Raw genomic sequence first — 24,863 nt, forward strand, 5'->3', positions numbered from 1 at the left:
CTACTCCAAGATTCGCATATTCTGTCTTCTAAGAGGTAAGGATGGTGTTGCTCTACAGTTGAGCAGCTAGCCAATCATAGCGCCAGACTCTGTACAGATTTGGACTAGCGTCACCCGCATCTTCAGCGTCGAAGTTTCTGAGCGGCAACTTCTTTTCGACTTCACATCGCGCTGCACTTGGACTTCTCACAACGAACATCTCGGCGCAGTTTTAATAAGTCTAGCTTGCTTCAGATATTGATCCAACCCTGGTCTCCACAAAGCGTTCATTTGACGATCCTCTCGCAAGAGCTTGTCGAGTCCCAAATATGCCTCCCAAAACCACCGCCGTCGCCGGCAAACCGAAACTCAGCACCAAACGGATCAGGAAATCTCGCACCGAATGTAAGTCAAACTGCCCTCCACCCCCTGGTTCATTTTGATATGGCCTTTCCGATCGTCTCCGCTTTGCTTCTCATAGCTCCCCCACGTGAGCTTACATGACTAACGGACCTTGTCTCGTAACAGTCGTCGAATCCAGCAGCAGCAGCAGCGAAAGCGAAGCCAGCAGCGACACCGAGAGCAGCAGTTCAGCAGCCAGCGCCGCGGCGCCCAACCCCAGCAAAAAGCAAAAGACGACCACTGCACGTGACAACAGCGTAAGCCTACCAATCACCACCTATCTCTTGCTCTCTCTTCCTTCCCAGATGTAAAGAAAGTGGCGTGCTTCTGAACTGACACGAATAAAGACCTCGTCCGCTTCAGACGTCTCTTCCTCTTCTTCTTCTTCATTATCCGACTCGGAATCCGACGCCCTCCCAGCCTCGGCCGCCGCCGCCGCTTTCCCGTCTTGGTACCTGCGCACCGTCACGCAGGAGCTGGCCGAAGACCTGGACAAGGTGCGCGGGGCTCCGGATTTCGGGGACGCGGCGCTGCCGCTGCTCGTGCATGCGCTGCAGCAGGGCGAGGCGTGTTTTTCGCAAGCAGAGAAGGCGAGAGTGATGAGTGCCGCGGCGAGGGATTGATCGTGGGACTTTTTGGGAGGTGGGAAGGGAGTTCGGCGTCTAAGAAGGATATGCTCTGAATGAAAAGTGTTTAAACTTTTTTGGTGCACGGTGATGTTCGCCCTAATATGGTGCGCCGGTCTTGAATGTCGGAGCGCTCGTGACGCATGCGCTGCCTGAGCGTTCACCGGAGTACAAAAGCCTTTGCTCAATTGCATCTATGTCGTCTTCCCTGTGAATACAAACTTTAGTATACTTCCATGAGAAACATGAACTCACCACGCTGTCACTGTTTGTCGGCCTGTGTAAATTTTGGTAACCAGCAATAATCCTTAGCATATCCGGCTCCGCTGTCTCCATTCGTTGGTAATGCTGCAGTCCTCTTTCTGATCCTGCCGCATGATCAGCAACTCCAAATGATGTCGTTACGCAGCCTTGATTGATGAAGAACTGGTTTCCTGAAGTATCAACAATTAAAAAGGAATGAGGTCAAGAAAATAGCTACCTCTCCCATCTTTTCTGACTTGGCTGTTCCCGTTTTTCCATTCTCTCTCAGTATCTCAAGCCTAGTGTTGTAGTGTTTCTAACAAGAAGTAAGAATGCCATCTTTAGGGTGTCCACAAAAGCACAATCACGTCGAACAAGGAGGCGACAACTAAACACTCCATGATGACACAGCAACAAGCGCAGAACAGCAGTGCGCGTTCACAGTAGGCAATACCCGTTACCCTGGAGACAGTTAGGTAGTGATTTTGAACCCATGCACCATGTTCATTTTAGCCTGTCACATGCCGGCGCCGTGCGTGCCTTCCCTTTTCGCTTCATACAGGCCGCTACTTGTCTCACACGCACTGAAAATCTGAACACCCGCTCTTCCATTCCTATGCCCGCCTACTGATTACGCGTCCTCCTTCCGCCGTGCAACGCTCCTTCCGTGAGCACCATGGAGGCCGACGACGAAACCGCTGCGCTAGCTCTTCAACTTCAGCTCGAAGATCTTGCGTCAATCCTCGCTCCCGCAGCCGACGAAAGAAATGGCAACGGCGAGGCCGCGAGTGATCGGACGTACGCGCTTCAGCTCTACCAGCGGGAACTCTCGACCCAGAAGACGATTCTCGATGACCGCAGGATAGCGCGCGAGGTCCAGGCCGGCCGACGCATCCTCACCACCACAGCGGAAGTAACACGAGCTACGCCCAGAGACCAGAGCTCCGCTCGTCATATTGCAGACCGTAGTAATGCTGATGACAGTAGCGGTGCTGCTACTGAAGGCCCTGCTTCTGATACTACTACGAATCCTACTTCTGCTGGTGATGAGGAGGCCACTGTCACCACCACCGACGACCATCACAATGAGGATTTGAAGGAGTTTCCGTCCAAGCCAACAATTTCCAATGTCTCGGAAGCAGAAGACACAAAGCCCTTCACCGCAGCCTCACCTCAGTCAACCAACGACATCGTTCACAACGCCCGCGCCATTGACGACGATATCGAAACGGGCGAGTCATCCACTCAGGGAGCCATCAAAGGCAAAGGCAAGCGCCCAGCCCCCATTGGCGATGACGATGAAGACAGCGAGAGACCGAGTCACCTCATCTGCGACATCTGCCGCTCGAAGTACCCGTTTTTTGACGTCACAACGCTGTCCGCGTGCCAACACCGCTACTGTCGGGCCTGCCTTGACCATCTCTTCTCACTCTCGCTCACCGACGAAATGGTCTTCCCGCCGCGCTGCTGTAGCCAAACCATCTCCTTCGATGACGTCCGCGTCTACCTATCTGCCGACACAGCGCGCGACTTCGAGCGCAAGCGACCTGAGCTGGAGACGGTGGGAAAGAAGTATTGCCACATATCCACTTGCTCTACTTGGATCTCGCCAACAGAAATTGCGGATGACGAGAAGGTCGGAACGTGTCCGAAGTGCGCAGCTCGGACTTGCGTGGTTTGCAATGAGAAAGCGCACGAAGTTGGCGAGGAGAACTGCCCTGGAGATGAGGCGATGAAGGAGCTGCTACGTGCAGCTGGCGGAGATGAGTGGCAGCGTTGCTACAGTTGCAACCACTTTGTTGAGCTGAACACTGGTTGTTATCACATTAGGTACGTGATCCAGATTCTCCCTCAGATTCCTGTACTCTTTTCTTTTTCTTCTCATTCTTCACGGTGATTGCTGACCGTGCTCAAACTAATACAGCTGCCGCTGTGGGGCTCAGTTCTGCTATTTGTGTGGTGAGTGCTGGAAGGAGTGTAATTGCCGTTCAGCGGATGAACATCGCCTCTTAGAGCGAGTCCAGCAAGTTTTACACGGAAGAGGTAGGAATGCCACAAGGGGATTGAATGCTGAAATGGTGGCACAACGCCTGCGCGAGAACCCGGGCTGCAACCACGGGAATTGGCTCTACGTTCGCGGTACGCACGTGTGCGAGGTATGTGGCGGTGAGCTCTGGCAGTACATCTGGGAGTGTCGATATTGCATGTTACACTCCTGCACATGGTGCAAGCAGCACAGGATAAGATGATCTGATGGCCGTCGATCCGTTACTGTGAGGGATTTCTTAGTGGCTTAATTATTCTTCGAGCTTCGGCACGATCTTGCTGGGAGAATGGGATGGGAATGTTAAGGAACACCAGATTAGAAAAGGCTCGAAATTTACAAAAGTCAAGATCGACACCTGTGTTTGTTGGTACGGAAGCGCACGGTGAACAACGGAATATACTTGTCTTCATTGTGTGTGATAAGAGCATGTGCTTGTTGCTGTACGAAATCCCGTATGTATAGTTACATACTTCCCATTTCTGGTAGATCGGTAGATCGTATCATGTACGGAACTCACCACCAGTAAGAACGCAGACAAGATCGCCTTTCCTCAAGTCTAACGGGAGATACTCTAGACGGCTATTCTCCGTAGGATGGAATCTGCGCCCCTTGTCATAGTCGTCATAGAGTGCTTAAATGTCGTTCTATATTCCAATGCTGCCGAGCCGGCTTGCCTATCTCTACCCACAGATTTATTATTTACCCACCCCATATAACCAGGAAAAAGCGTCCGGTAAGCCTGTAAGAATCTTATTACGCGCGGACTATATCGTAGAGCATAGCGTGTGCGAAAGCAGCCAGCTTTTCTAAGCTCGAAGAGCCCTCCGAGTTACGAAACATGAGATAGTATACTCTAATATATTAATACGTGTATATAATTTATATTTAACCCTAATATATTCTCTTTAAAATTATATACGCCAATTAACTATAGTTTTATTTAAGACTTAACCTGTTATAAATTCAATCACTATTTTTAACATATCTAAGAAATATAATAGTAGAATCTTTCCGAAGTAACTTTTACATCTAAAGACTTAAAAGGCGAAACGCCACTGACAGACAAATGGAAGCCAATGACCAAGATATTAAAGATAAATTGCCTGAACTGTACTAACTTAGTTGGACAGCTTCAGTGAGCGAACTCTTCAACCACGTTCACATACGCGCAGAAGCCAAATATGAAGAACGCGTACATGTATCTTCTCTATATAATAAAAACTACGTAAGATCCACCCTCCGCATAACCCCCTGTAATAAGCGCACTCGCGCTTACTTGCTACGGTACAGGGCAACAGTGTCCGGGTACACGTTCAGGTTGTCCTTGTAGTTAGCAACCTCGACGCCGTTGCGAGAAATCATGCTCTTGGCGCCGACGGTGTTGAGGTTGAAGAGCGAAACGTAACTGTTGCCCTCGACGCTCATGATGCGGGTCTGGCACTGGCCACCGGGTGCGTTGGAGCAAGCTATATTTACGTTAGCAACGACGAACCAAAATCCACCTCCCAACGGATTCGATAAAGCGGGGAGGGAAAGGGAAATAGGGGGAAACTTACTAGTGCTGTAATTACTGAAAAAACTGTACAACCCGGCCCCATACACCAACACGCTGCTATCCACAACCCTCAGCCCCCACCCACTCTTATTATCTCCATTATACGCCGTCGCCGCCGTAAACACGGGATCCCCCATGGTCGTATTAACGGGGAACACAGCACCAGCGTCGGGGTTCGGCTGGTAGTACGCGCTCTCGGTCTGAATCTGGCCCGCGAAGACGGCGGCCGCGTTGCGGAACTGGTACTGGTACTTGGCGTGGTGCTCGACGCCCGTGCCGACCAACCAGGTCGGACCGGCGCTCTCGACCAGCAAGCCGCGGCCGGCATGTATCGTGATCTGCCGCAGCTGGCTGTCGTCGGCGTCGTGGTCGGCGACCCAGAGCCACACGTTTTCCGCGTAGAGCCCCGATGCGGCCTTCGTGACGTGCATGCTGGCGTAGGCAGCGATACACCCAGCCTTGATGTTCGCGGACGTCGCGACGACGGAAGGCGTGGCAGGGCAGTCCGCGTACGACAGCCCGCTCCCAGCGAACCCGCCGACGCGCGTGTGGACGTCCCACATGCCGCTGGGGCTGCCACTCGGCGCCGCCAGGTTCCACTGTATCAGCAGCGCGCCGGGCGCCGCGCCCTGCGTCGACACGATCATGTCGGACCACTCCACCCTTCCCGCCGTCGACTGCCCCGCGCCACTCCCACCGACCTGGATCACGGGTTGAGGCACGTTGATGTCGCCCCAGAACGCACCCGCAGCCATGATGACCGGGTACGCCTCGCCGACGACGCGCAGGCCCGGCGGGAAGTACAGCGTGCGGCTGATCTTGTAGGTCCCCGCGTCGACGATGAGCAGGGCGTTGTACTTGACGGCGTAGGTGATGGCGGATTGCAGCGCGGCCGTGTCGTCGGTGCGGCCGTCGCCGCGGGCGCCCATGGTGCGGGCGGAGAGGGTGCGGCTGAGGGTTACGTCGCCGTAGTGGGGTTTGGAGCGCTCGTAGTATTTGGTGCTGCCGCTGAGGAGGGTGGCGGGACGGGTGGTGCTGCTGATGGCGTTCATGATGTTGGTTGGCCCCGAGGGGGTGTAGGCGTGGCCTTGGGCCCAGGCGTTGATGGTCGTGGTGCCGGTGGTGCCGGCGAGGGCGACGCTGGAGGGGCCTTTGACCATGGTGGGGACTTTGGTGAGTTGGATCTGGGGTGGAATCAGTTAAGGGGGTGAGGAGTTGGGGGGGGAGAAGGGGAGAGTTCACGTTTTCCAGGACCAAGCTGCCGGCCGTGGCGGGAGAGGAGGAGAAGTCGTGAGCGCTGAGGATGCCGACGGGAGTGTTGGTGAAGGAGCTGTCGAGGATGGTGACGGAGCCGACTGTCTGCGCGGTGCGACCCCCGCCGTTCATGGTGACGCCGGTGGTGCAGTTGTTGATGGACAGGCTCTTGTACGTCCAACCCCACGACCAGATCTGGTTGATGGCCGTCACGGCGTTGTAGAAGGTCAGGTTGCGCATCGTGAACTGCTGGTTGCCGAAGACAGCGCCGTTGAGGCCGCCGTAGAAAATCAGATCGTTGGCGAAGCCGCCAGAGCCTTTGGAAATTAGTGCGACACTTCAAAGTAAATGGACGAAACGTACCGGATTCGATGAAAATGCCCTGGTGCTGGGTTCCGGGAGCATCAGACATCTTGAACACGATGTTCTGCAGACTCGTGGCTTGGGAAACGGGCCAATGGATGCCAGTTGCGCTCGAAGAGGCCGGGATGGCAGTCAAGTCGATGATGAAGTTACGGACTTGCGAGAAGAATACATTAGTAGCGCCCCAGCCGAGCGCGCCACCGGACTGGTACTGGTTGCCATCGATGACGCCAAAGCCTGAGAAGTTGGGAGTAGCCTTCAGCGTGGGGAGGCAGTTGGGGTTGCCGATGATCATGGTGTTGTAGTAGTCGACAATGGAAGAGGAGACGACGTAAGTGCCCTGGATCATATTATGAGCGCCCGACCATGAGATAGCATGGCGGCACTCACAGCAGGGAAGTAAATAATGGCCGGCGTCGTAGTGCTCGACGAGCATGTACCAGGAGCGCAGCGTCCTCCATCTTTCATAGCGCGGTTGATGGCGGCCGTGTCATCCGTAACGCCATCACCTTTAGATACCCGACTTTGTCAGTCCTCAACGGTTCGGAAGCCAGACATGCGAAAAGTTATACCTTTGGCTCCATAGCTCTTGACGTTCCGAAACACGGCATACGTCGAGTTGCTATTAAACGCGGCCTTCCCCTGATGCTTGATGTTCTCCAGCCAATACGGCGCGCAGTACGACGACGTCTGTCGCTTTGCAACAACAGCGGTGCCGTTCAGATTCGTGGGAGCTTCGGCGTGCGGATCGATGGGCAGCGGAGCCTTGTCAGCGCCTTGGAAGGTTGCGTACTGCTTGAACTGGTCCAGCATGCCATCGACCATGTCCTGCACTTCAGCGATCTTGTAGTGCGGACCCTGGGCGCTGGCGCCATCGCTCAGCAGGATAGTGCATGACAGCAACAGTGAGAAAAGAGAGGATGCGCCACGCATGGTGGGCGGGCGACTTTGTGGGTCAGAGAGAGTGCAAGAAAGGAGTAAAAGAGTGACTGCGCATGCGCGCTACTTGAAAGAGAGTCGAGGGACTGGAAGGGTTGCAGCAGCGAGGGAGCACGCGAGAGAGAGGCGCTTTTCATTAAGTATAGATAGAATAGCTGAACTACATGACAGGGAAACTAGATCTTGGCAGCGGCGGTTGACGGGAAGACGGAGAAAATAACGGTTAGAGCTGGCAATTGAGGAAATTAGGTGGCTTCTATCCGCTATTCGGGCAACGCTAGGCCAGTCTGGAGGCTTATCCATTCCCATATCAGGGAAAGGCGGGGGAGGTTAGTGCTAAACTCAGTCATGGCGAGAAGCAGGGCTGGCTGAGGTTGGGCGCAAGGCTGCGTGAAGAAAAAGTGCCGAGGCGCAGGCCGATGGGCGGGCCCCTGATCTAGAGCCAGCCACAGCGCAGCCACGCCCATACCTCTCACGTGCTCTCACAACATCACCATCCTTCCACCCTGAAATGGGCGGCACCTGCATATCCGTGCCCTTATTGCCCAAATCGGGACGGCTCCGGACCACATCCTTGAGCCTGCTGCGCGGATCTACCCGCCATAACGGCAACCAGGTGCTCGGGAGCCGTCGATCTTGATCGATATAAGATCTCCTGGCGGTGGGTCAAGCTAGGGTGGTGGCATGGTCCAGATCACGAGCCAAAATGATTGTAGATGTGAAGATTGCTTTGAAAGTGTAGATTTCTTGGTATCAAACGCGCTATCTCTTTCCCCGTCATTAGAAAATACCACTACTATAAAAAGCTCGTAATCGTGCCGTGAGGCTGCTTTTTACATCCGTATGGCGCTGGTGTATATGTACCACGCCCTCTATACATGCGACTCAAGCGCTCATTGTGATATCATGAAAAACCCAGACCAACTCCGGCGCTCAAAACCATGCGGGTATGTGGCTGAACTGAAAAACAGCTGAAAACATTTTTTTACAATGCAGAAAGAGTGCTTATTTCCTGGCAACCGAGTTGGCGCGGCTCCTGGTCTTGTGGCCAGCGAAGCTCTCGTGCGTGTTGACGCGGTCGATATCGAAGGGGTTCGCCTCGTACGTGACGCTCCGGGCGGTGCGGGTGCTGGCGTTGGTGTGAGTCTTGTGCAGCTGGTTCGGTTGCGTCTTGATGGCTGCGAAGCGGCCCTCGTCCTCCTTGTGGTCGTCATCCTCGAGGCTCTCGTCCACAGGCTCGCGCTGCTCGTGCTGGTGGTGCGAAGTGCTGGGCGAAGAAACCGTCTCATCCTCCTTCTGCGTCTCGGCGTCAGAGACGCTATCCTCATCGGGTGTCTGTTCGGCAGCCTGGCCCCTGAGCTTCTCGAGGAAGGCGGCGGCCTGGGCAGCGTACTTGCAGCGCGCGCGGATGGCCGGGCCGTACTTGTAGAAGAGGAAGGGGAAGGGCACGCAGGCGAGGGCGAGGAAAGCGGGGATGGACGAGGCCCAGTGGATGCCGAGGTCGGCATACATGTACGAGGTGAAGAGCGGGAATGCGGCACCAAACAGCGAACGGAGGACGGCGTTGGCGGCGAGGACCGAGGCGGCGAAGATGAGGTAAGCATCGATGAGGTAGTTCATGATGGAGAGGAAGACCAGAACCATGCCGAAGCCGAAAGGCGCGCCAGCTGCGATACTAGCCATCCAGTGGATGTTGGGGTAGTTGGTCCACGCAAACCAGAACAGACCGATAGGCATGGCGATGGAACCGATGAGTGCCGGGGGCAGACGGGCTTCGGGCGGGGCGAATCCAGAAGCCGAGCTCTGCATGACCTTGATGTAGCGCTTGTTGTCGAAGATCGAGTAGATGACTGCGGCAAGCATGCCAACTGCAACGCCCAGGAATGCCAGGCCACCGATACCAGAGGACCAACCACGGCCCTGCTGGTAGACGATGGGGAAGGCACCGAACATCATGTACAGGGTTCCGTAAATGATGGCCATGTAGATGGAGAGCAAGAGGACGATGGGCTCTTGGAACAGCAGGATCCAGGGGCGAGAAAGAGCCGTCTTGAAGGCCTCGCCAATGGTGACCTTGCCCTGCTCGGCATCGGCGCGGCTCATGTAGACCTTGCCGGTGATCTTGGACAGCTTAGCGGCGCGCTTGCGGAGGAGGACAGGAGAGTAGGTCTCGGGGACGAAGAGGCCACAGACGAGCCAGAGAACACCAGTGAAGATGGCCATGACGCCTTCAACCCAGCGCCAGCCGACAGTCTGACCGACGAAGCCACCGACTGCACATGCGTTAGTGCCATTCGTAATACGTATAAGAGAGCTACTTACCGATGGGGCCAATGACAGGACCGAGGAAGGGAGCAGTAGCGAACAGGCTGGTAGCCAGACCGCGCTGGGCAGCAGGGAACATGTCGGCAATGACACCACCAGCGTTGGTAAGCGGCGAGGAACCGAAGGAACCGGCGAGGAATCGCAGAACAATCAAGGTTCCAATGCTGTTGGCACCGGCGGCGCCAGCGTTGAAGGCAGTGAGAAGCATGTAAGTGCCGAAGAAGAGGAACTGGCGACCAAACAGTTCTGCAGCGTGTCAGCACTTGTCTTAGCGATTACTGAAACAGGACATGTGAACGCACCACTCATGGGAGCCCAAATCAGCGGACCAATGGCAAAGCCCAAGACGAATAGCGAGACACCTAGTGTTGCGATGATCTGGACGACACCGAATTCGACAATGATTTCGCGAATGCCACCCGAGTAGGCCGATGAGACGAAAGCGACGGCCAGGGTGGCAATGGCAACCAGGGCGGTGATGGTCCACTTGACGACGATGGGGTAGTTCATGGGGTTGACTGGGTCGTCATCGAGCCAGGCGACGATGTAAGGATCTTCTTCGGTTCCGGCGCCTTCATAGTGTGCGTTGATGATGTCGTCGTTGATTGCTGCTTGGTCGAAGACACGCTTGAAATGCGAGATTCTCGCAATGCGGCCAGACTCGACGTCCTTTTCGGCCGCCATTTTTGTTCAAAGGGAGTCTGTGCGTCAGGTGAGGTGTGAATAAAGCGCACTGCGGTTTGCAGGGAGGGGTGCGCTGTGATTGTGAGCGACGGGCGGTTTGTGGATCGGCAGGTTGGAGAGCGAGACAGGGCGTACTATAAAAGAACCAGTGGGCTGGATGCATTGTAGCGGCGTTAAGAGAATCTCTACAGCGGGCCTAGATGACATCACGCTCGGGCACAAAAGCGCCCGTGTGCGTGCCATCTGCCGGCTGACTGATCGTGCACAACTTTTGCGCCTCGGCTACTTTGCAGACCGGCATCCGGAATGGCGGCCAATCAGGGCGGCACAGCGGCAGACAAGCCTTTTGCGGCTCTGGTTCTAGTTAAGGCTCCTTCCGTCGCGGCTTCTAGAACTTAGTTGTGCACGGGCTTGGCACATTTCGGCCGAGGCTGTGGATCCGCTTGCCGGCATGAAAATCGAGCGGCGCTGGGTTTTGAAACGGACGTAATCGGTCGTATCGCATCTCCTTCCCTTTTCTGATGTCTCACTCGCAACACCGTGTCGCCTTTTCGCCGCTCCACACGCCGAAGCCGAAAGGGGCAGTGCTGAAGGGTGGGGTGAGACCGTGCCACTTCTTTCTGTCAGCGGTGAACAGCGCGCCGTCGTTGTACAGTAGCACTCCGTCTTCGGATTGAAGAACCACCGCGTCGGGATCGCCGACCCATGCGACTACGCTACATGCAGCCTCCAGCCCTTCAGGCATCAACTACTACCTACTTCCGTTACTAGAGTTATCCCGGTCCTTCGGTGACAATGGGGTCATGTGCAGACAAGCTTTAGTCAGGCCTGACGCGCGCCAGTCCTTCCTTCGTTGCTGCGCCCTCGTTCTTTCGGCCGGAGTTAAAGCATTTGTCCGCGTACCAAGAAAAGCCAAACAGTCAAAGAGAAAAAAAAATTGCAGGACGTACGATTGGAAATATTCGGCCACGTAAGTTTCCCCGGATGCTCAGAGCCTGCCGAAACCGAGCGAAGGCCCGCAAATTCACACCATTCGGCCGTCGGCAACTCCCGCCCTGCACATCGCATCTGGATTCACGACGATCACAGACAAGTCGACCTTGTCGGCCGTTACGCGCCGTCCCGCTCTTGGCTCTTTGGTCCATCTTGCCATCTACGTATCCATCGCAGCACCAACACCCCGCCCACATCCCTGGTCCGACCCGTCGTTTGCATTCCCCCCTTCCTACCAAAGACACATCCCTCACCTGAACACACATGCAAGACCCCAAAACACGTTGGAAATCTTGATTTCATGTCTCAAGAAGCATTCAGCCTCGGAGATTGCACCTGCATGGCTGACGCCACAGATCCACACCTTCTTTACTGTGGCTACCGCCAAGCCGCCAGCAAAGCTTCCCCTTTCAACATTTCACAAAACGCCCCTTTGCCGAGGCTCGTACGTTTCCCTTTCGATTCTGCATTCGTAACTCCAGACATGCCTCTCGCATAGCAACGGGTTAAAGGGGTCATGCGGTGCAGTTGAGAAAGCCTATTTACGCGCCAAGGACACCGAGTCCGAGCACTCGCGTCTATCACTTACAAATACGCCTCGCACTTAAACTTCCCGTTCGCCGAAATCTTGAGTCGTTTCAGAACTCGCCGAAAACCCCGATATCTCCAAGTGATCATGCCTCAGCTTTGTCTTCGAAAAATAACATACATGGGTAGTTGGAGCTATCGTCCGGACCAGAATTTGGAAGTTCTAGCATTTCTTTGTTCTACGTCATGTTCGAAACTACGACATTGTTCACGAACAATTCAAGACAACATGGCTTTGTCTGTACTGCGCGATCCATTTCACGGACAATGGAAACAATGATGTCGCCAGACGTCTTATATCTACTTGAGACTCAGCGCACCTCCCACAAACGTTCCAGCTCCGACACTACCAACCTTACCTTCAAACGAAATTAACTTGGGAATAATATCTTACCATTTCACACAGGTTCAACCCAAAAATATCCATCACCGGTAAGTCATGACGACCTCCAATCCACTCCGACTCCCCCACTCGGCTCGCAAGGCCCTCCTCACCGGCCCCACCATCTCCCTCGCCCTCCCCATGCCCTCCATCGGCATGACCCACACCATCCCCTCGCTGCCCCGCCGCATGCTGTTCGCCTTCTCCCACCTCGCCGCCGCCCAACTCACCGTCGCCGACGGCGTCAACACCACCACCACCACTACCCCATCGACCCCCTCCTCATCCCCCGCTCCTTCTTCTTCCTCCTCCTCGCCCTCCGCTACACCCACCCAACAACCCTCCCGAACCATCACCCTCCCACCCACCTCCTGCACCCCCGCCGCCCTCGAGCTGCTCATCCAGTGGCTCAAGCAATCCTGCCAACACCCCTCACAAAACACCGCCACCCAACCGCTGCTACCAGCAGCCGCCGGTGCCATCGACAACTGGCGCCAGCTCCTCCGCCTCCACGCCGCCGCCCGCGCCCTGCGCGTGCCCGTCGCCGAGGCAGAGCTGCGCGCCCTTATCGAATCCCGCCTGCGCTGTGCGCCGCTCAGCCTCGCCGAGTTCGTCGACGCCGTCGACACCCTAGCCACCGGGTTCAACGAGGGCGAGGGCAGCGACGACGACGAGGGTGGAAGGCTGGTGAAGGAGGTGGTGCGGCGGACGGCCGGGTTCGCGCGGAGGGGCGCCGTGGAGCCGGCGGCGGCGGAGGAGATGCGCGGGTGGTTGGGGGGCAAGTGGCCCGGGCTCGTGGGGAGGTGGGAGGCGTGCGATCGGGTGGCGGTCGGCGGGCGGAGGTTGGATGTGAGGTGGGTGGAGGGGGTGAAGGAGAGGCTGGGGGAGAAGGCGAGGAGGAGGGGTGAGGAGGAGGAGGAGGACGCGGCAAAGAAAAAGAGGGAGGAGCTGGAGGGGAAGGTGAGAGATTTTGAGGAGAGGTTGAGGAGGCAGAGGAGGTTGGCGGGGTTGCAGTGTCGGTAGAGTTTTTTTTTTTGAACACCCCTGCACAGCAGGGGTGGGTTAGAGGGAGGAGGGGTGCATTCCCCGCTTCGCTTGAGGCGAAGTCAAGTAAGCGGACCTGAAGGGTCGATTTGAATGAAATCTCTTTTTGGATCAAGAAAAGTGTTTTTTTGCTGATACTGTGGATATGTGGCTAATGTGTGAAGTGATGGTGTGTGGTCGCCGTAACGTTGGTCTTAGCTCCACGATAGGCGGAGGAGCAACCTTAACCTAAATGACTGATCAACAAACTATGCGCTCATACACGAACCATACACAAACTAGCTTTCTGGTTCATATAGTTTGTGTATGAGCACATAGTTTGTTGATCAAGTTAAAAACGACCTCTCTTCTTCTTGCTGGAGTATGCTATCTCATGTTCCGTAACTTGGAGGGCTCTCCGAGCCCGGGAGAGTTGGCTGCTTTCGCACATGCCATGCTCTGCGATATGGTTGACATGTGATAGTATTCTTGTAGGCTTATTGGAAGATTTTCCCCGGTTATGTGGAGTGGGTAAAGGATAAAGCGACCGGTAGGGAAATCAGGCCGGCGGTATTGCAAGATGCGACGACATTTGGGCGCTCCAGAACGACTATGCCAATGAGTCGCATATTCTATGTTACAGAGAGCAACCGTCTAGGAATCTCCCGTTGGACTCAAGGAAAGGCGATTTGTCTGTCAGTGGCGTTTCGCCTTCCAAGTCTTTAGATATAAAGGTTATTGCGGAAAGATTCTGCCGTTGCACTTCTCAGATGTGTTGAAAACTGTGATCAACTTTTCGTCAGGCCAAGCACTAAATAAAACCGCAATTAATCAGCGCGCAAACTTTCAAAGAGGATTTTTCAGGGTTGAAGATAGATTATGTACACGTATTGGTATAATATGAAACAAAATAGACATCCCCTTTAATGTGCATTGACAAATGATCAATCGCCCTTGTATCGCCAATTTGACTCCACAAACCCGCTCAAGAGGAACCTGTTCGAGTTCACTATAAGGAAAACAAGTACAAGGTAGCTTTTGCTGTCATTAAACTCGTGATTCAAGCCCTTCAGAAGGCTCCCGGTGAACAGCTTTGCCAGCCGCTCAAAGTTCATGCGGTTGATGCCCGAGTCGCTGGTGAACACGGCCAGGACATCAAGAAGATAGAGCAGCAGCCGCGCGTTCGCGAGAGACAGCTCTTGAATCAGTTGCTGGTAGTGCTTGATCCAAAACTCGGCATTTGGCAAAGCTTTACCCGCTGCGAAAGATGCAACAAAATCCTCGTCGCGAACAAGTTGCGTGAACCTGTTGTACAGCTGTGGGGGAATCACGGGCCCGGGTAGCCACTCGAGATAGTATATGATCATGTTTGCCGCGTCCTGCGCGGTATACTTGCTCCAGTCGATGTCTTTGCCGTAATGCGGGGAGGCGTTGAACTCCAGACATAGATCTGAGTTCACCATCTCATCGGAGTTCATGGTGAATATCTCTTTGACATCAAGGGCTGGATCCAGTTAGCATAAGAACCTTCCTGACATGACGCTGGGATAAACTTACCCTTTTCTTTCAGAAACACACCACATTGCGCCACTACAAGAGGCACTGATCCAAAAACATATGCTTCATCGCTCTCGTCAAAGATTCCTACTGCCACCCCGGCATGTTTGAGGGTATCCTCGAGACTGGCACCGAAGATGCCTATAACTTTGATGTCAGCGGACATATACGTTTTCGGGCCTGGATAGCTCAATATGTTAAATACCTTTTCTGTTTTCTTGGCAAATCTGAACAAGACAGCTCTTACTACTTTGAGAGCTTTCCGGGTTTTTGTTGCGAGATAGGGGCCGACGGAGTAGTGTTGTAAGGCGCTTGGAAAGTTTGGGTTTTCGGCTTTCATTGTTTTTTGACTTGAACAGGCGTGGTATGGAGAAGCTTGGCGATGTTTTCGGAGAGTCTGATGGTAAGGACCCGTCCTGTGACACAGTGATGGAAGGTGGTCCCGTAGAAACGTTGAATGGCAAGAACTTGTACAAGTTCCGATTCGATATTTCCTGCTGGTCAACCTCGCCTTGCTGGCTCGCACCATCCTGTTGATCCTGTTTGTACTGCTGATATATTTCCTTTTGCTGTTCCAGTTCATCCTGCCGCTCTGCTTGGTGCTGTTGGCCCACGCTGTCCGGTGGGTTCAAGTTGTTCTGCTGATCCACGTCTTGTTTGCCAAAGTCTTCCTGCTGGATAAATTTTCCTTGCTGTCCCACCGCCTTATATGACTGCTGTTTCAGATTGACAGCAGTCGCAACTCCAAAGACAGCGAGGGCTTCACGCTCCAGTAAGAGCCTCATAGATGAGACATTCATCTCCGCGGGTTGGAATTCTTCTGTGGGCCTGTCAAGGTTTCCTGGAATCTCGAGCATTGAATTTGCATTGTCAGCACGGTTCTTGATCTCAGCTCTGTCTACATCTGACTTCTGATCAGAATCTGGGATTTCAGCTGATCCATGAAAGTATCTTGCTCGAGGTTGTTCCATGGACATCTCTTCTGCTGGTTTTGTGCTGTCTTCAACCGACGGGCCTGATTCGTCCTCCATATGGCTCTCCTGGTGATCACTTGGGATTTGGAGGGTACTGTCATCAATAGGCCCTCCTCTCTCAACCGATGTTTCCATTTGGTCCCCGTCGGAAGACTCGTCCGAAAGCGGTTGGCTTTCGAGGGAGTGACTATTTGATAGCTGATTCCCAACGGATTCGCTTTCAAAGAGATTTATTTCGAGCGGTGGACTTTCGCTGGGTTGGCTTTCCGATGGTTCGTTTTCCGGTGGACGAATTTCAGGTGATTGGCTTTCCGGCTGTTGGTTTTCGAATGGTTGACCCCCAAAACTTTCCAAGACCCGGGGATTGTCGCTCGCGGCTTGGATCGTGTCGGCGGAAACTTCCCTGAAGTTTTCCTCGAGCGAGAAGGTGGGTAAGGGATCTTTCTCCCCCGGCATGTAAAGATCCTCGCATAAGCTATCGTGCGAATCAGAAACCTCATCTCCAAGGCAACACAGACCGCAAAATCGCACCGCAGGATCGTCGAAAGAGGGTGTTGATAAGATCGCGAGTGCTTCGGCAGCTTTTGGCCGAGAGAAACGGTCTTCTTTCAGCATATCGGTCATCAAGTCCAGCAGTATGTTGTCGAAACCATTCCCGAGGAACCTCAGTTCCCTGAGCAGCTTCTCCACAGCATCGGGATTCCTGGATGCGTATGGCTCTTTAGATCCATTCCTGAGAAAGTACGCTTTCAGAAAAGAGACGTCTTTCTCTTTGAGCACAAGAACCATCTCGAGAAAGAGGCACCCCAAGGACCAGACATCTGCCGATGCATTCCGGGGATCTCCGGAAAGAACCTCCAGTGGTGCATAACGCGGGGTCGTATTTGTGATGCCAGACGTAGTGCTGCCGGTGTTCTCCTTCGAAAATCCGAAATCGGTGAACAAAACATTACCACCGTCAACGAGCACGTTCTCTGGCTTGATGTCTCCATGGCAGATAGATCTGTCATGCAAATACTGTAGTGCAGATGCCAAGCAGCCGAAGAAGCTACGAAGTGTGACTAGTTCATTCTTTCGTAGATTCTCTGGTTGATCCGAGACGGTCTCGAGGTACTCAGCAAGGTTTTTGTCCGCAACTGGAGCCATTAAGATGCCAAGGTTTGAAGGATCCGTGTAGCTTCCGACATATTCCACCATATGCCTGTGACTCAGAGACTTGAGCAACTTCATCTCGGCGGTGAATTGGCGCACGGATTCCTTGGAATTGTTCCCGAACGCTCGACGGCGGCGGACTCGTTTCAGTGCGTATTCCTTGAAGCTGATGGTGCTCCTGATGCGATGCACATGGCTGTAGCCTCCGGCGCCCAGCAAGCCAATCACCTTGAAAGGCTGCGGCTCTCCCTTGGCAAAATGCCAGTGCTTTCCGTATTCTCCCTTTTCCAGGTCCAGCGACTTTGTGATGATGATGGATTGGGCCTGCACGATGGCGTTGCGCACGGACGGCTGCAGGCGAGGCGGCAGAACCGATGCCTTGACGGGGAAGCAGTGGTCGGTGAAGCCGAGTTGGATCAGTTTATTGAGTAGGTCCAGGTGACCAATCGTTCGGAGGACGATGTAGGTGCGAGGAACACTGCTCCATTGCTTCTCATGGTCCTCGAGAAGGGCCGCTATCTCTTCGATGTCGGTGTCGGTATATCGGCGGGGTGGCGCAAGGCTTCCGATAGGCGCAGCGGGGAAGTAAGCAGCGAGACGCTCGCTCGAATTCTGGGGCATTTCAAATGGGGCCCTCTGGTGGCTCTGCGCGTTCGAAATGTGATCATCGAGATGCGAGGAGATCGTTTCAAAGTTCAAATAAGCGTGGGCACGTTAGCAAGTCCTATTTTGCGGGGTGAATAGGATTCCCGCTCAGCTCTAAGCCTTACGCCTTGCCTTCCTAGACTAGGTATTAATAGCACGGGTCTCATGCAAGCCGCGGGCTGAAGCGAGGCCGCCAAGCGTCACCCTAAGCTGACATCACACTCCTAGCAACGTTGATCACTTACAATGGAGAAGCAATATCATGCACTGATATACACAGTCTTAGTGACATATAGCAAAGATTATTCGACGCGAGCGACTGTGATTAATCTTGCCTTGCATGTGGCAACCTGTACTCCAAGTTTCACGGTTGTCATACAAGCTCTATGGACGGATAAGGGAACTTACTCAGCTATGTGGCCCCTACGTGGCCCCGTCTCAAAAGCTTGCCTAAATTTACCTGCAGGGATGACTTCAGTGACATCACGAACACGAAAATGATCATGAGGGCCGTATTGCTTCCGGTTTGAGTTAGGTAAGCTACACAGAATGCGCCCAACTCGCACCACATAAGTCACTCTATATTCTATGCATGTTTTACTGTTTGATGAAGAAGGCCATAACTTCTTCAATACACTCGTGGGTAGTACTTTTTTTTTTTCTCCACGCGATAATTCTGTATCAATATCGTTCGAAGCGTGCCATGTGATGGTCGTGCTGACACCGTACTATTTGGCGTAAGCATGCAGATAAGCCTGCATCCCATTCCATTCTACAGGGGGTTACTGCAGCCGATGGCTAGCGCGAAGAATAGCAGGGCTCTAGAACATAGCGTAAGTATGCCTCAACTCTTTTTTTTTTTTAATGAAAAAGAACATTTATGGGTAGTTGAAGCTATCATTAGGATGTAAACGTGGAATTAATAATTATACATTCACGTCCGGACGATAGATTCAACTACCCATGGTATGAGCGAAAAATAAATTCACGCTAGCCGTCGGCTGCGATACCCCCCTGTACCCACGTCGATGACCAGGGTATACGCAACACAAGTCGTGACAACACAGCACTGTTATCAACCACATGCACTCCTCGCCAGACGAACCAGGAATGGACTGGAGCCATCCGATCGACACTGAAATGTTATCGAACGTCTTTTCTCTCTATCACAGAACAGAATTCTTCGGCCTACCTCATTCGGTTAGGCGCTCGCGCACTCCTCCCAATCGGGAAACCCAGTATGCTACAGTTGTAAATGTAGCAGAGGTTATTCACAATAAGGCAGTGAGATTTCCAAGTAAGGGGTGAGCCAAAGGGTCCTATAAAACGGCCTCCTGTAGCCCGTTCAACTCATCGTAAACGACAAATACACAACACCACCCCCATCCATACTCCTACAGCTCCATCCAAACTCTACAGCTGCCAGTCCACCATCCACCACCCTAGGCCACCGCACAATAACGAAATCAACTTTCAATCCCCCATCATCACCACGGCGGAAAGGCGTGATGAGGAGTCCATACTCCCAATTCCGAAACTGTTCAGGTACTCTCCTCCTATTGTGCACAAGGGCGCCAATACTAAGCACTTTAACTTCAATTTGTTCCCTTATGCCATTTACTGGCTATCACTGCAGTCAATCGCCAGCACTTGGACGTCAATGGAAGAAAACTACACATCTATATACCGTGACCGCGCTCTTCTTCCCCATTTGAGCGTTGAGTACACGCAGAGCCCATGGGACATCAAGGCGGAATTAAAGGGGTATAACCAGATGACGGTCCGCAGCTCTTGTGAGCCAGTACATTCGCTACAGACCGCCACCATCACCAGCCCAACCAACCCCTTCCACCTCCCATTCCCCGTTCTCTCACCCGCCCAATCGTCCTCTCGCAACTCATCCCGCATGCCCCGTCCCCTTCCTCACCGCCCTGCGCATCCCCACCATCCCCATCACGCCCTCGTCGTCCTAGTCTTTCCTTGCCCAGCTTAACGCCGCCCTGCACGCCGGGTCGAGCTGGCGCGGCTGGTGCGGCGGTGAAACGAGGAGGTGTGGGGGCCCGCAGGGTGCGCGGTCCGGATTATGAGGACGGGGGAAGTGGGGAGGGTGGTGGGATTGCCTGAAGGTGATTGCGAGGGGCCTATAGATGGGAGTGGTGTGGAGGCGGTCTTGAGGCAGAGAGTGAGGAAGCTTGAAGGGCGTGTGGCTGAGGTGGAGTTTTTGAGTATGGGGCAGCAGCTACAACTGGAGGAGCTGATGAAATGGTATAAAAAGACCAGCGTTGCGCAGGTGCGAAAGGGGGAGACGATGTTGCAATACGTGATGAAAATCGCCTGTATTGGATGTACTGAATGAGAGACATGAGGGCTGAGAGGGTGGCTAACTGGGAGGCGGCTATATACTCTGCTCAGCTAACTAAGCTAACTCCAGCTCAATAGTAATAGTATTGTAGATGTCATCGTCCGTGCTTACTGCAACACCGCCATCGCGACGATACCGGTACGCAGTCCTCGTCTTTCGAGATGCGGTTGCATTTCGGCTTTCTTTCTCCTTTTCCCTATCAGAGGTAGAAGGTATGCTAGGCGATGAGTAGCCATATTCATGCATATGCCTTGGAGGCTCGGTACGCAGATGGGATGCTTTCGGCTGAGACTTCCCTTCATAGTATGCAACAACTTCTGGTGCGAGGCTTTTCGTTGTAATCAGCAGCGGTGGATCTCGTCACCTTCCGCGACTTGTCCCGGCTACCGTGTCTGTGTGATCGTGCCAGATAAGGATATTCCTCGCCTTGTGGATCTCTTGTTGGGAGACCATCATGTTGCTCTACAGCGCGTGGAGGAAGCGGAGGAACAGCACCGAAAGCGCTCTTACTGTCGGTCTCGTTCAGTAACTCCGAGCCGTCATATGTGATATCCAAGTCTGACTCTTCAAGTGTTGAGCAGCAAAACCCGTAATAAACGTGTTCATCCTCATACTCGAAAATTATTTCGAGCAGCGATTCAGCCGAAGGCCTGTTCGAACGGACAGGACTCAGCATTTGCGTTATCCACTGGATTGGCTCGTTATCTTGTCGGTCCGCTTTGAGCTGGTTCAACCACGAATCGAGCGCTTGGCGGTTGTTTTGTGGGGAAGTTCCGCCCGAGCCGGACTTTGAGAAAAATTCGGTCATTTCGTTTACCGTTTTGCCTTTGATGACAGTCTGATCTTCAATTAGCTTTTACAATTGCAAACGCGCCCTGAAGGATGCTTTGGCTTTACGTACCAACATGTCAAGATAAACGCAACCGAGAGACCAAATATCTGCACTTTGATTTCTGGGCTCGTAGTTTATAACTTCAGGCGCCGCATAGCGGGGGGTGTGCGGTCCACTTGGGCCCACAGTCGTAGCTTTTGTATGGTCACTCCAGTCTCGCGCTGTGCCGAAATCGGTCAGATAAACCTGTCCGTTCTTGACAAGGATGTTGCCAGGTTTGATGTCTTTATGTCGGCATTTGTTGATGTGGAGATATTGGACCGCCGAGCACAGGCAGCCAAAGAATTGGCGCAAGAGAGAAACGCCATTTGCTGGGAACGGGGTTTGTTTGAGGAACCACTGAAGATCATAGTCGGCAACCGGAATGGTAAGAATGCCCACGTAATGAGGGTCTGTGTAAGACCCAATATAGGTGACCAGGTGTTGGTGCCGCAGCCGCTTCAGATTTTCGAGTTCATTCTCAAATGACCTCATGGCTTCTTTATCTCTGATGGCGGGCCTCGCTCTGTAGATGCGCTTCCGAGCATATCTGTTGATGGAGAGTTTGCTCTGTACGTGGTCAACAACCCCAAATTTGCCATTCCCGAGGTTTCCCAAAATGTGAAAATAGCGATCAGCATCGAAGTTGAAGTGTCTATGGCGGCCATTCTCAAGTTCCAAGTCATTCGCCTTGGTAAGGACAGCCGATTGCTTCTCCAGGAACATGTGTCTCGAGACGTCGTCAAGAAAGCTCGGCAGCCGTTTCTGATCATAAGGTAGGTGGATGTCTCGCAGTCCGTGACGGACAAAGTGGTGCATGTAATCCGTTCGATGTATCATGCGCAGCAGGACATAGGTCCTAGGGCGGAGGCTCCAATCCTGCCGCTCAACACAGGCAAGAAGGTTGCTGACTTTGTCGAAGACATTATCATCGAAACACGTCCTGGAGGAAGTCTTATCTGATGTTGAGGTGATGAGACTCGAGATAGCGTTCTCGAACTCCTCCGTCGTCAATCTTGGCTGGTTCATGATCGCGAACAAGTCTTGTGAACGCTATATTGGCGGATCTGATGACTTCTTTCTTTGCTACTTGATAGCAGGCCAACATGCCATAGGTGTCGTCCTTCAAGGCGAGCCTTGGTTGCAAGGAAAGTTGAAGTTGGGTTGTGAACAAGGCTGTGCTGTAACGTGGAGGCCCAGCGCTACGTGGCAATTGTGTAACCGAAATGTGCAGCAGCTCCATGGCCATGGTTCTAATTTTGGTCCGGCTGCATGATCCTTATGGGCCTTGGAAAGCGTCAGCGCCACCTGACAAATCTGTCCATGATTATTCTCATGTCTTTACGCATCTTTTGGACTTCAAGTTTACCAAGTCTTGGGGACCTTGGCATTCAATCTGAAGGTAAAATGATCGTTTCAAATAGTTAAGCGTGTATTGTATCGTCAAAGTCGAGCCGCATGAGTCCTTACAGAGTAGACTTACCAACCAGCTTCCACGTCTCTGCAGAAGGGTCATGAGTAACTCGCCCCTCATTCGTTAGCTTACCAAGTACCTGCAGGACCCCTCTCTGTGCAGCCTCATGCAGAGTCTCTGGGACGTCCTTGTAAATCTCCTTGACGACTTGCATAGACTGCCAGCTCGATGCCTCCCCATTCGATCTGGCCAAAACCTCAAGAACCTGCCCCTCCCGCTCTTGCCTATGTTTGATGTACTCCAGCACCTTTGCCTTGCCGTCCTCGATCACAGGACCGTGCCCAGGGTAGGCGCGTCCAGAAAACTGCTGTGCCATACGCCCCAGACTGTCCATGTAGGTAGCCAAATCCTCGAAGACAGCGGTGCCGGAGCCGAGAACGTTGTCACCAGTGAACATGGCGTCTTCTTCTTCCAGAATCAAAGCCATATGGTCAGTCGTGTGGCCGGGGCAGTGGAACGCCCTCAGCGTGGCGCCGTCCGTCTCGAAGCGCTGGCCGTCGGCGATGTCCAGCTGGGTTCCTTCATCCGGCTGGTTCTTGTAGACCTTGGTGGTCGGTGAGAATGACAGCAAGTCTGGAACGCCTTTGACGTGGTCCGGATGCCAGTGAGTGAGGATTGCATGGTCCACAGACGCGTTCTCTTCCTTCAGGACTTTCTTGAGTGAGTCTATCCAGGCGGGCATGCCTTGGCCGGAGTCGATCAAAAGACGCTTCGGGCCCTGACCTACGAGGTAGGTGTTCGTGCCTGGGGCTAGTCAACTGCTATACAGCTCAAGCGAGATCTATAGGTTTCCGAGTTACCTTGCAAAGTAAACTATACGACGGTAAGCTTCGCGAATACATAGAAAACAACAATAAAAACTTACCTTTCCCGGGTTCCCGCCAAGAATGCGGATGACCCTGGGGCTGAGGCGCTCAACCTCTGGAAGTGCAGCGAGTGTGGTGGCCATGGTGGAGTAGAGCTTCAGCGCAACACCCCGCATCAGCGCGCATGATGAAGGTTGATGATGAAGGCGGAGGAGGCGGTTGCGACATTGCCGGATTGGCGCGCGGGCCTCGGCTAGATAAGTAAACGGCGATAAGCTTTAGCGCCGCCTCTTGGGAAGAGATCTCTCCGCGCGCTCCACCAAGGTATCCAAGTTGAATCTAAAGTCAAAAAGCCCGTGAATCCACCGATGCAAGCAATGGGTTCCATTCACGACTACGATGACGTCCCGTACGTCTTTCGTCCACCTTCGTGCTTTTTGCCATCTCACTTTCCAATATGTGTGCTGACACAGCCTGAACAGCCAGCTATCCGCGCACGCTCTCAGTGCACTCGAGGAGTTCCTTGGCGAGCGTGACCAGCGAGCCAAGCAGTTTGAGGACCTGAAGACCGCGGCCGAGGACGAGTTCGGCAAGAGCTCCCAGCCTCTGACCATGGAAGCCTTCACTGAAGACTGGAACGCCAGTCAGTTCTGGGCATGCAAGATGATCTCGCCACTAGAAAAGAATGAACCTATTAATATGGCTGCTAGTACAACGACGAGACTGCCACCATCCTAGCCAAGCAGCTCCTCGATGGGGCCACTGACGACACCAAGATAGCCGTCGTCTCGGCTCCTAGCGTCTTCATCCAGCTTAAGAATCTTCTCGTACGTTGAGACACCTCTTGAAGGACGGAAAGACCACGCACGCTAATCGCCCAACATAAAGCGATCTGGCGAGTACAAGGCCCGCCCTGAGGTCAAATTGCTTGAGTTCGACGAGCGTTTCGGAGTGTTTAAAGAATATGTGCCATACGACTTTGTTTACCCCACTCGTCTTCCACGTACGCAAATCCCCATTGAATAGCAGTATCGGATGCTGACTGGAAAACAGCTGATCTCAAAGGCCAATTTGACCGCATTATCTGCGACCCGCCCTTCATCAGCGTCGACTGCCAGACAAAGGGTAACATATATAGTTCCCCCAGCTGTTGGACCATGCGCTCACACTAGCCGACATAGCCGCCCTTACCGTCCGCTGGCTCGCCAAGTCGTGGGACTCATGCGCCCAGCGCCTGATCATCTGCACGGGCGAGCGCATGGAGAGCATGATCTGCAAACTGTACGGCAAAGCAGGCGTTCGGACCACCGACTTCGAGATCCAGCACTCCAACTGCCTCAACAACGAATTCCGCTGCTACGCCAACTACGAAGCTCGCGACATCTGGAAGTGGAACGATGACAGCGAGTAGGAAAGCGGGTGTGACCGGCGAATGGGCAAGAGTAGTGAACATGCGTCAGTCGCTTTTCCGCGTCGACCGAGAAAAAACGCGACGGAGTAAGATCTCATCGCGAAAAACCAAGAGAACCAGCAATAATGCAGCTATTAGCAGCACAGCCGTTACTGAAGCGGCTACCTTCATGACTAATAGGATTGCAATTACTATGCGGTTACCATAT

The 24,863-nt window shown here is 53.5% G+C and overlaps 8 protein-coding genes across 8 annotated transcripts; 4 read left to right on the forward strand and 4 right to left on the reverse strand.

The window, feature by feature from the left end:
* Positions 1-308: 308 nt before the first annotated feature.
* LTHEOB_1785 (Ribosome assembly protein 3) lies at positions 309-1,004 on the forward strand (the record flags this gene model as incomplete). Its single annotated transcript, XM_035510524.1, has 3 exons — positions 309-384; positions 508-638; positions 729-1,004. 3 exons carry the CDS (start codon positions 309-311, stop codon positions 1,002-1,004), a joined length of 483 nt encoding a protein of 160 aa, XP_035366295.1.
* A 922-nt stretch (positions 1,005-1,926) lies between these two features.
* LTHEOB_1786 (IBR finger domain protein) lies at positions 1,927-3,147 on the forward strand (the record flags this gene model as incomplete). Its single annotated transcript, XM_035510525.1, has 1 exon — positions 1,927-3,147. One exon carries the CDS (start codon positions 1,927-1,929, stop codon positions 3,145-3,147), a length of 1,221 nt encoding a protein of 406 aa, XP_035366296.1.
* Positions 3,148-4,569: 1,422 nt separating this feature from the next.
* LTHEOB_1787 (Glycoside hydrolase family 55) lies at positions 4,570-7,402 on the reverse strand (the record flags this gene model as incomplete). Its single annotated transcript, XM_035510526.1, has 6 exons — positions 4,570-4,763; positions 4,854-6,036; positions 6,095-6,423; positions 6,470-6,809; positions 6,860-6,978; positions 7,042-7,402. The coding sequence occupies 6 exons, from the start codon at positions 7,400-7,402 to the stop codon at positions 4,570-4,572; spliced, it is 2,526 nt and encodes an 841-aa protein (XP_035366297.1).
* A 1,011-nt stretch (positions 7,403-8,413) lies between these two features.
* Positions 8,414-10,417, reverse strand: LTHEOB_1788 (MFS multidrug transporter; the record flags this gene model as incomplete). The annotated part of the gene is made up of 3 exons (XM_035510527.1): positions 8,414-9,681; positions 9,731-9,979; positions 10,036-10,417. The coding sequence occupies 3 exons, from the start codon at positions 10,415-10,417 to the stop codon at positions 8,414-8,416; spliced, it is 1,899 nt and encodes a 632-aa protein (XP_035366298.1).
* Positions 10,418-12,437: 2,020 nt separating this feature from the next.
* LTHEOB_1789 (uncharacterized protein) lies at positions 12,438-13,403 on the forward strand (the record flags this gene model as incomplete). The annotated part of the gene is made up of 1 exon (XM_035510528.1): positions 12,438-13,403. The coding sequence occupies one exon, from the start codon at positions 12,438-12,440 to the stop codon at positions 13,401-13,403; it is 966 nt and encodes a 321-aa protein (XP_035366299.1).
* A 944-nt stretch (positions 13,404-14,347) lies between these two features.
* LTHEOB_1790 (Serine/threonine protein kinase) lies at positions 14,348-17,707 on the reverse strand (the record flags this gene model as incomplete). The annotated part of the gene is made up of 3 exons (XM_035510530.1): positions 14,348-14,907; positions 14,961-15,101; positions 15,166-17,707. 3 exons carry the CDS (start codon positions 17,705-17,707, stop codon positions 14,348-14,350), a joined length of 3,243 nt encoding a protein of 1,080 aa, XP_035366300.1.
* A 2,848-nt stretch (positions 17,708-20,555) lies between these two features.
* LTHEOB_1791 (Metallo-beta-lactamase domain) lies at positions 20,556-23,387 on the reverse strand (the record flags this gene model as incomplete). The annotated part of the gene is made up of 6 exons (XM_035510531.1): positions 20,556-20,602; positions 21,102-21,984; positions 22,448-22,465; positions 22,518-23,182; positions 23,239-23,251; positions 23,304-23,387. The coding sequence occupies 6 exons, from the start codon at positions 23,385-23,387 to the stop codon at positions 20,556-20,558; spliced, it is 1,710 nt and encodes a 569-aa protein (XP_035366301.1).
* A 225-nt stretch (positions 23,388-23,612) lies between these two features.
* Positions 23,613-24,655, forward strand: LTHEOB_1792 (N-6 adenine-specific DNA methyltransferase 2; the record flags this gene model as incomplete). The annotated part of the gene is made up of 6 exons (XM_035510532.1): positions 23,613-23,653; positions 23,727-23,887; positions 24,025-24,071; positions 24,133-24,247; positions 24,298-24,369; positions 24,417-24,655. The coding sequence occupies 6 exons, from the start codon at positions 23,613-23,615 to the stop codon at positions 24,653-24,655; spliced, it is 675 nt and encodes a 224-aa protein (XP_035366302.1).
* Between the last annotated feature and the right edge of the window lie 208 nt (positions 24,656-24,863).

This window comes from Lasiodiplodia theobromae (assembly GCF_012971845.1).
Source record: "Lasiodiplodia theobromae strain AM2As chromosome Unknown scaffold_4, whole genome shotgun sequence".
Classification (NCBI taxonomy): domain Eukaryota; kingdom Fungi; phylum Ascomycota; class Dothideomycetes; order Botryosphaeriales; family Botryosphaeriaceae; genus Lasiodiplodia; species Lasiodiplodia theobromae.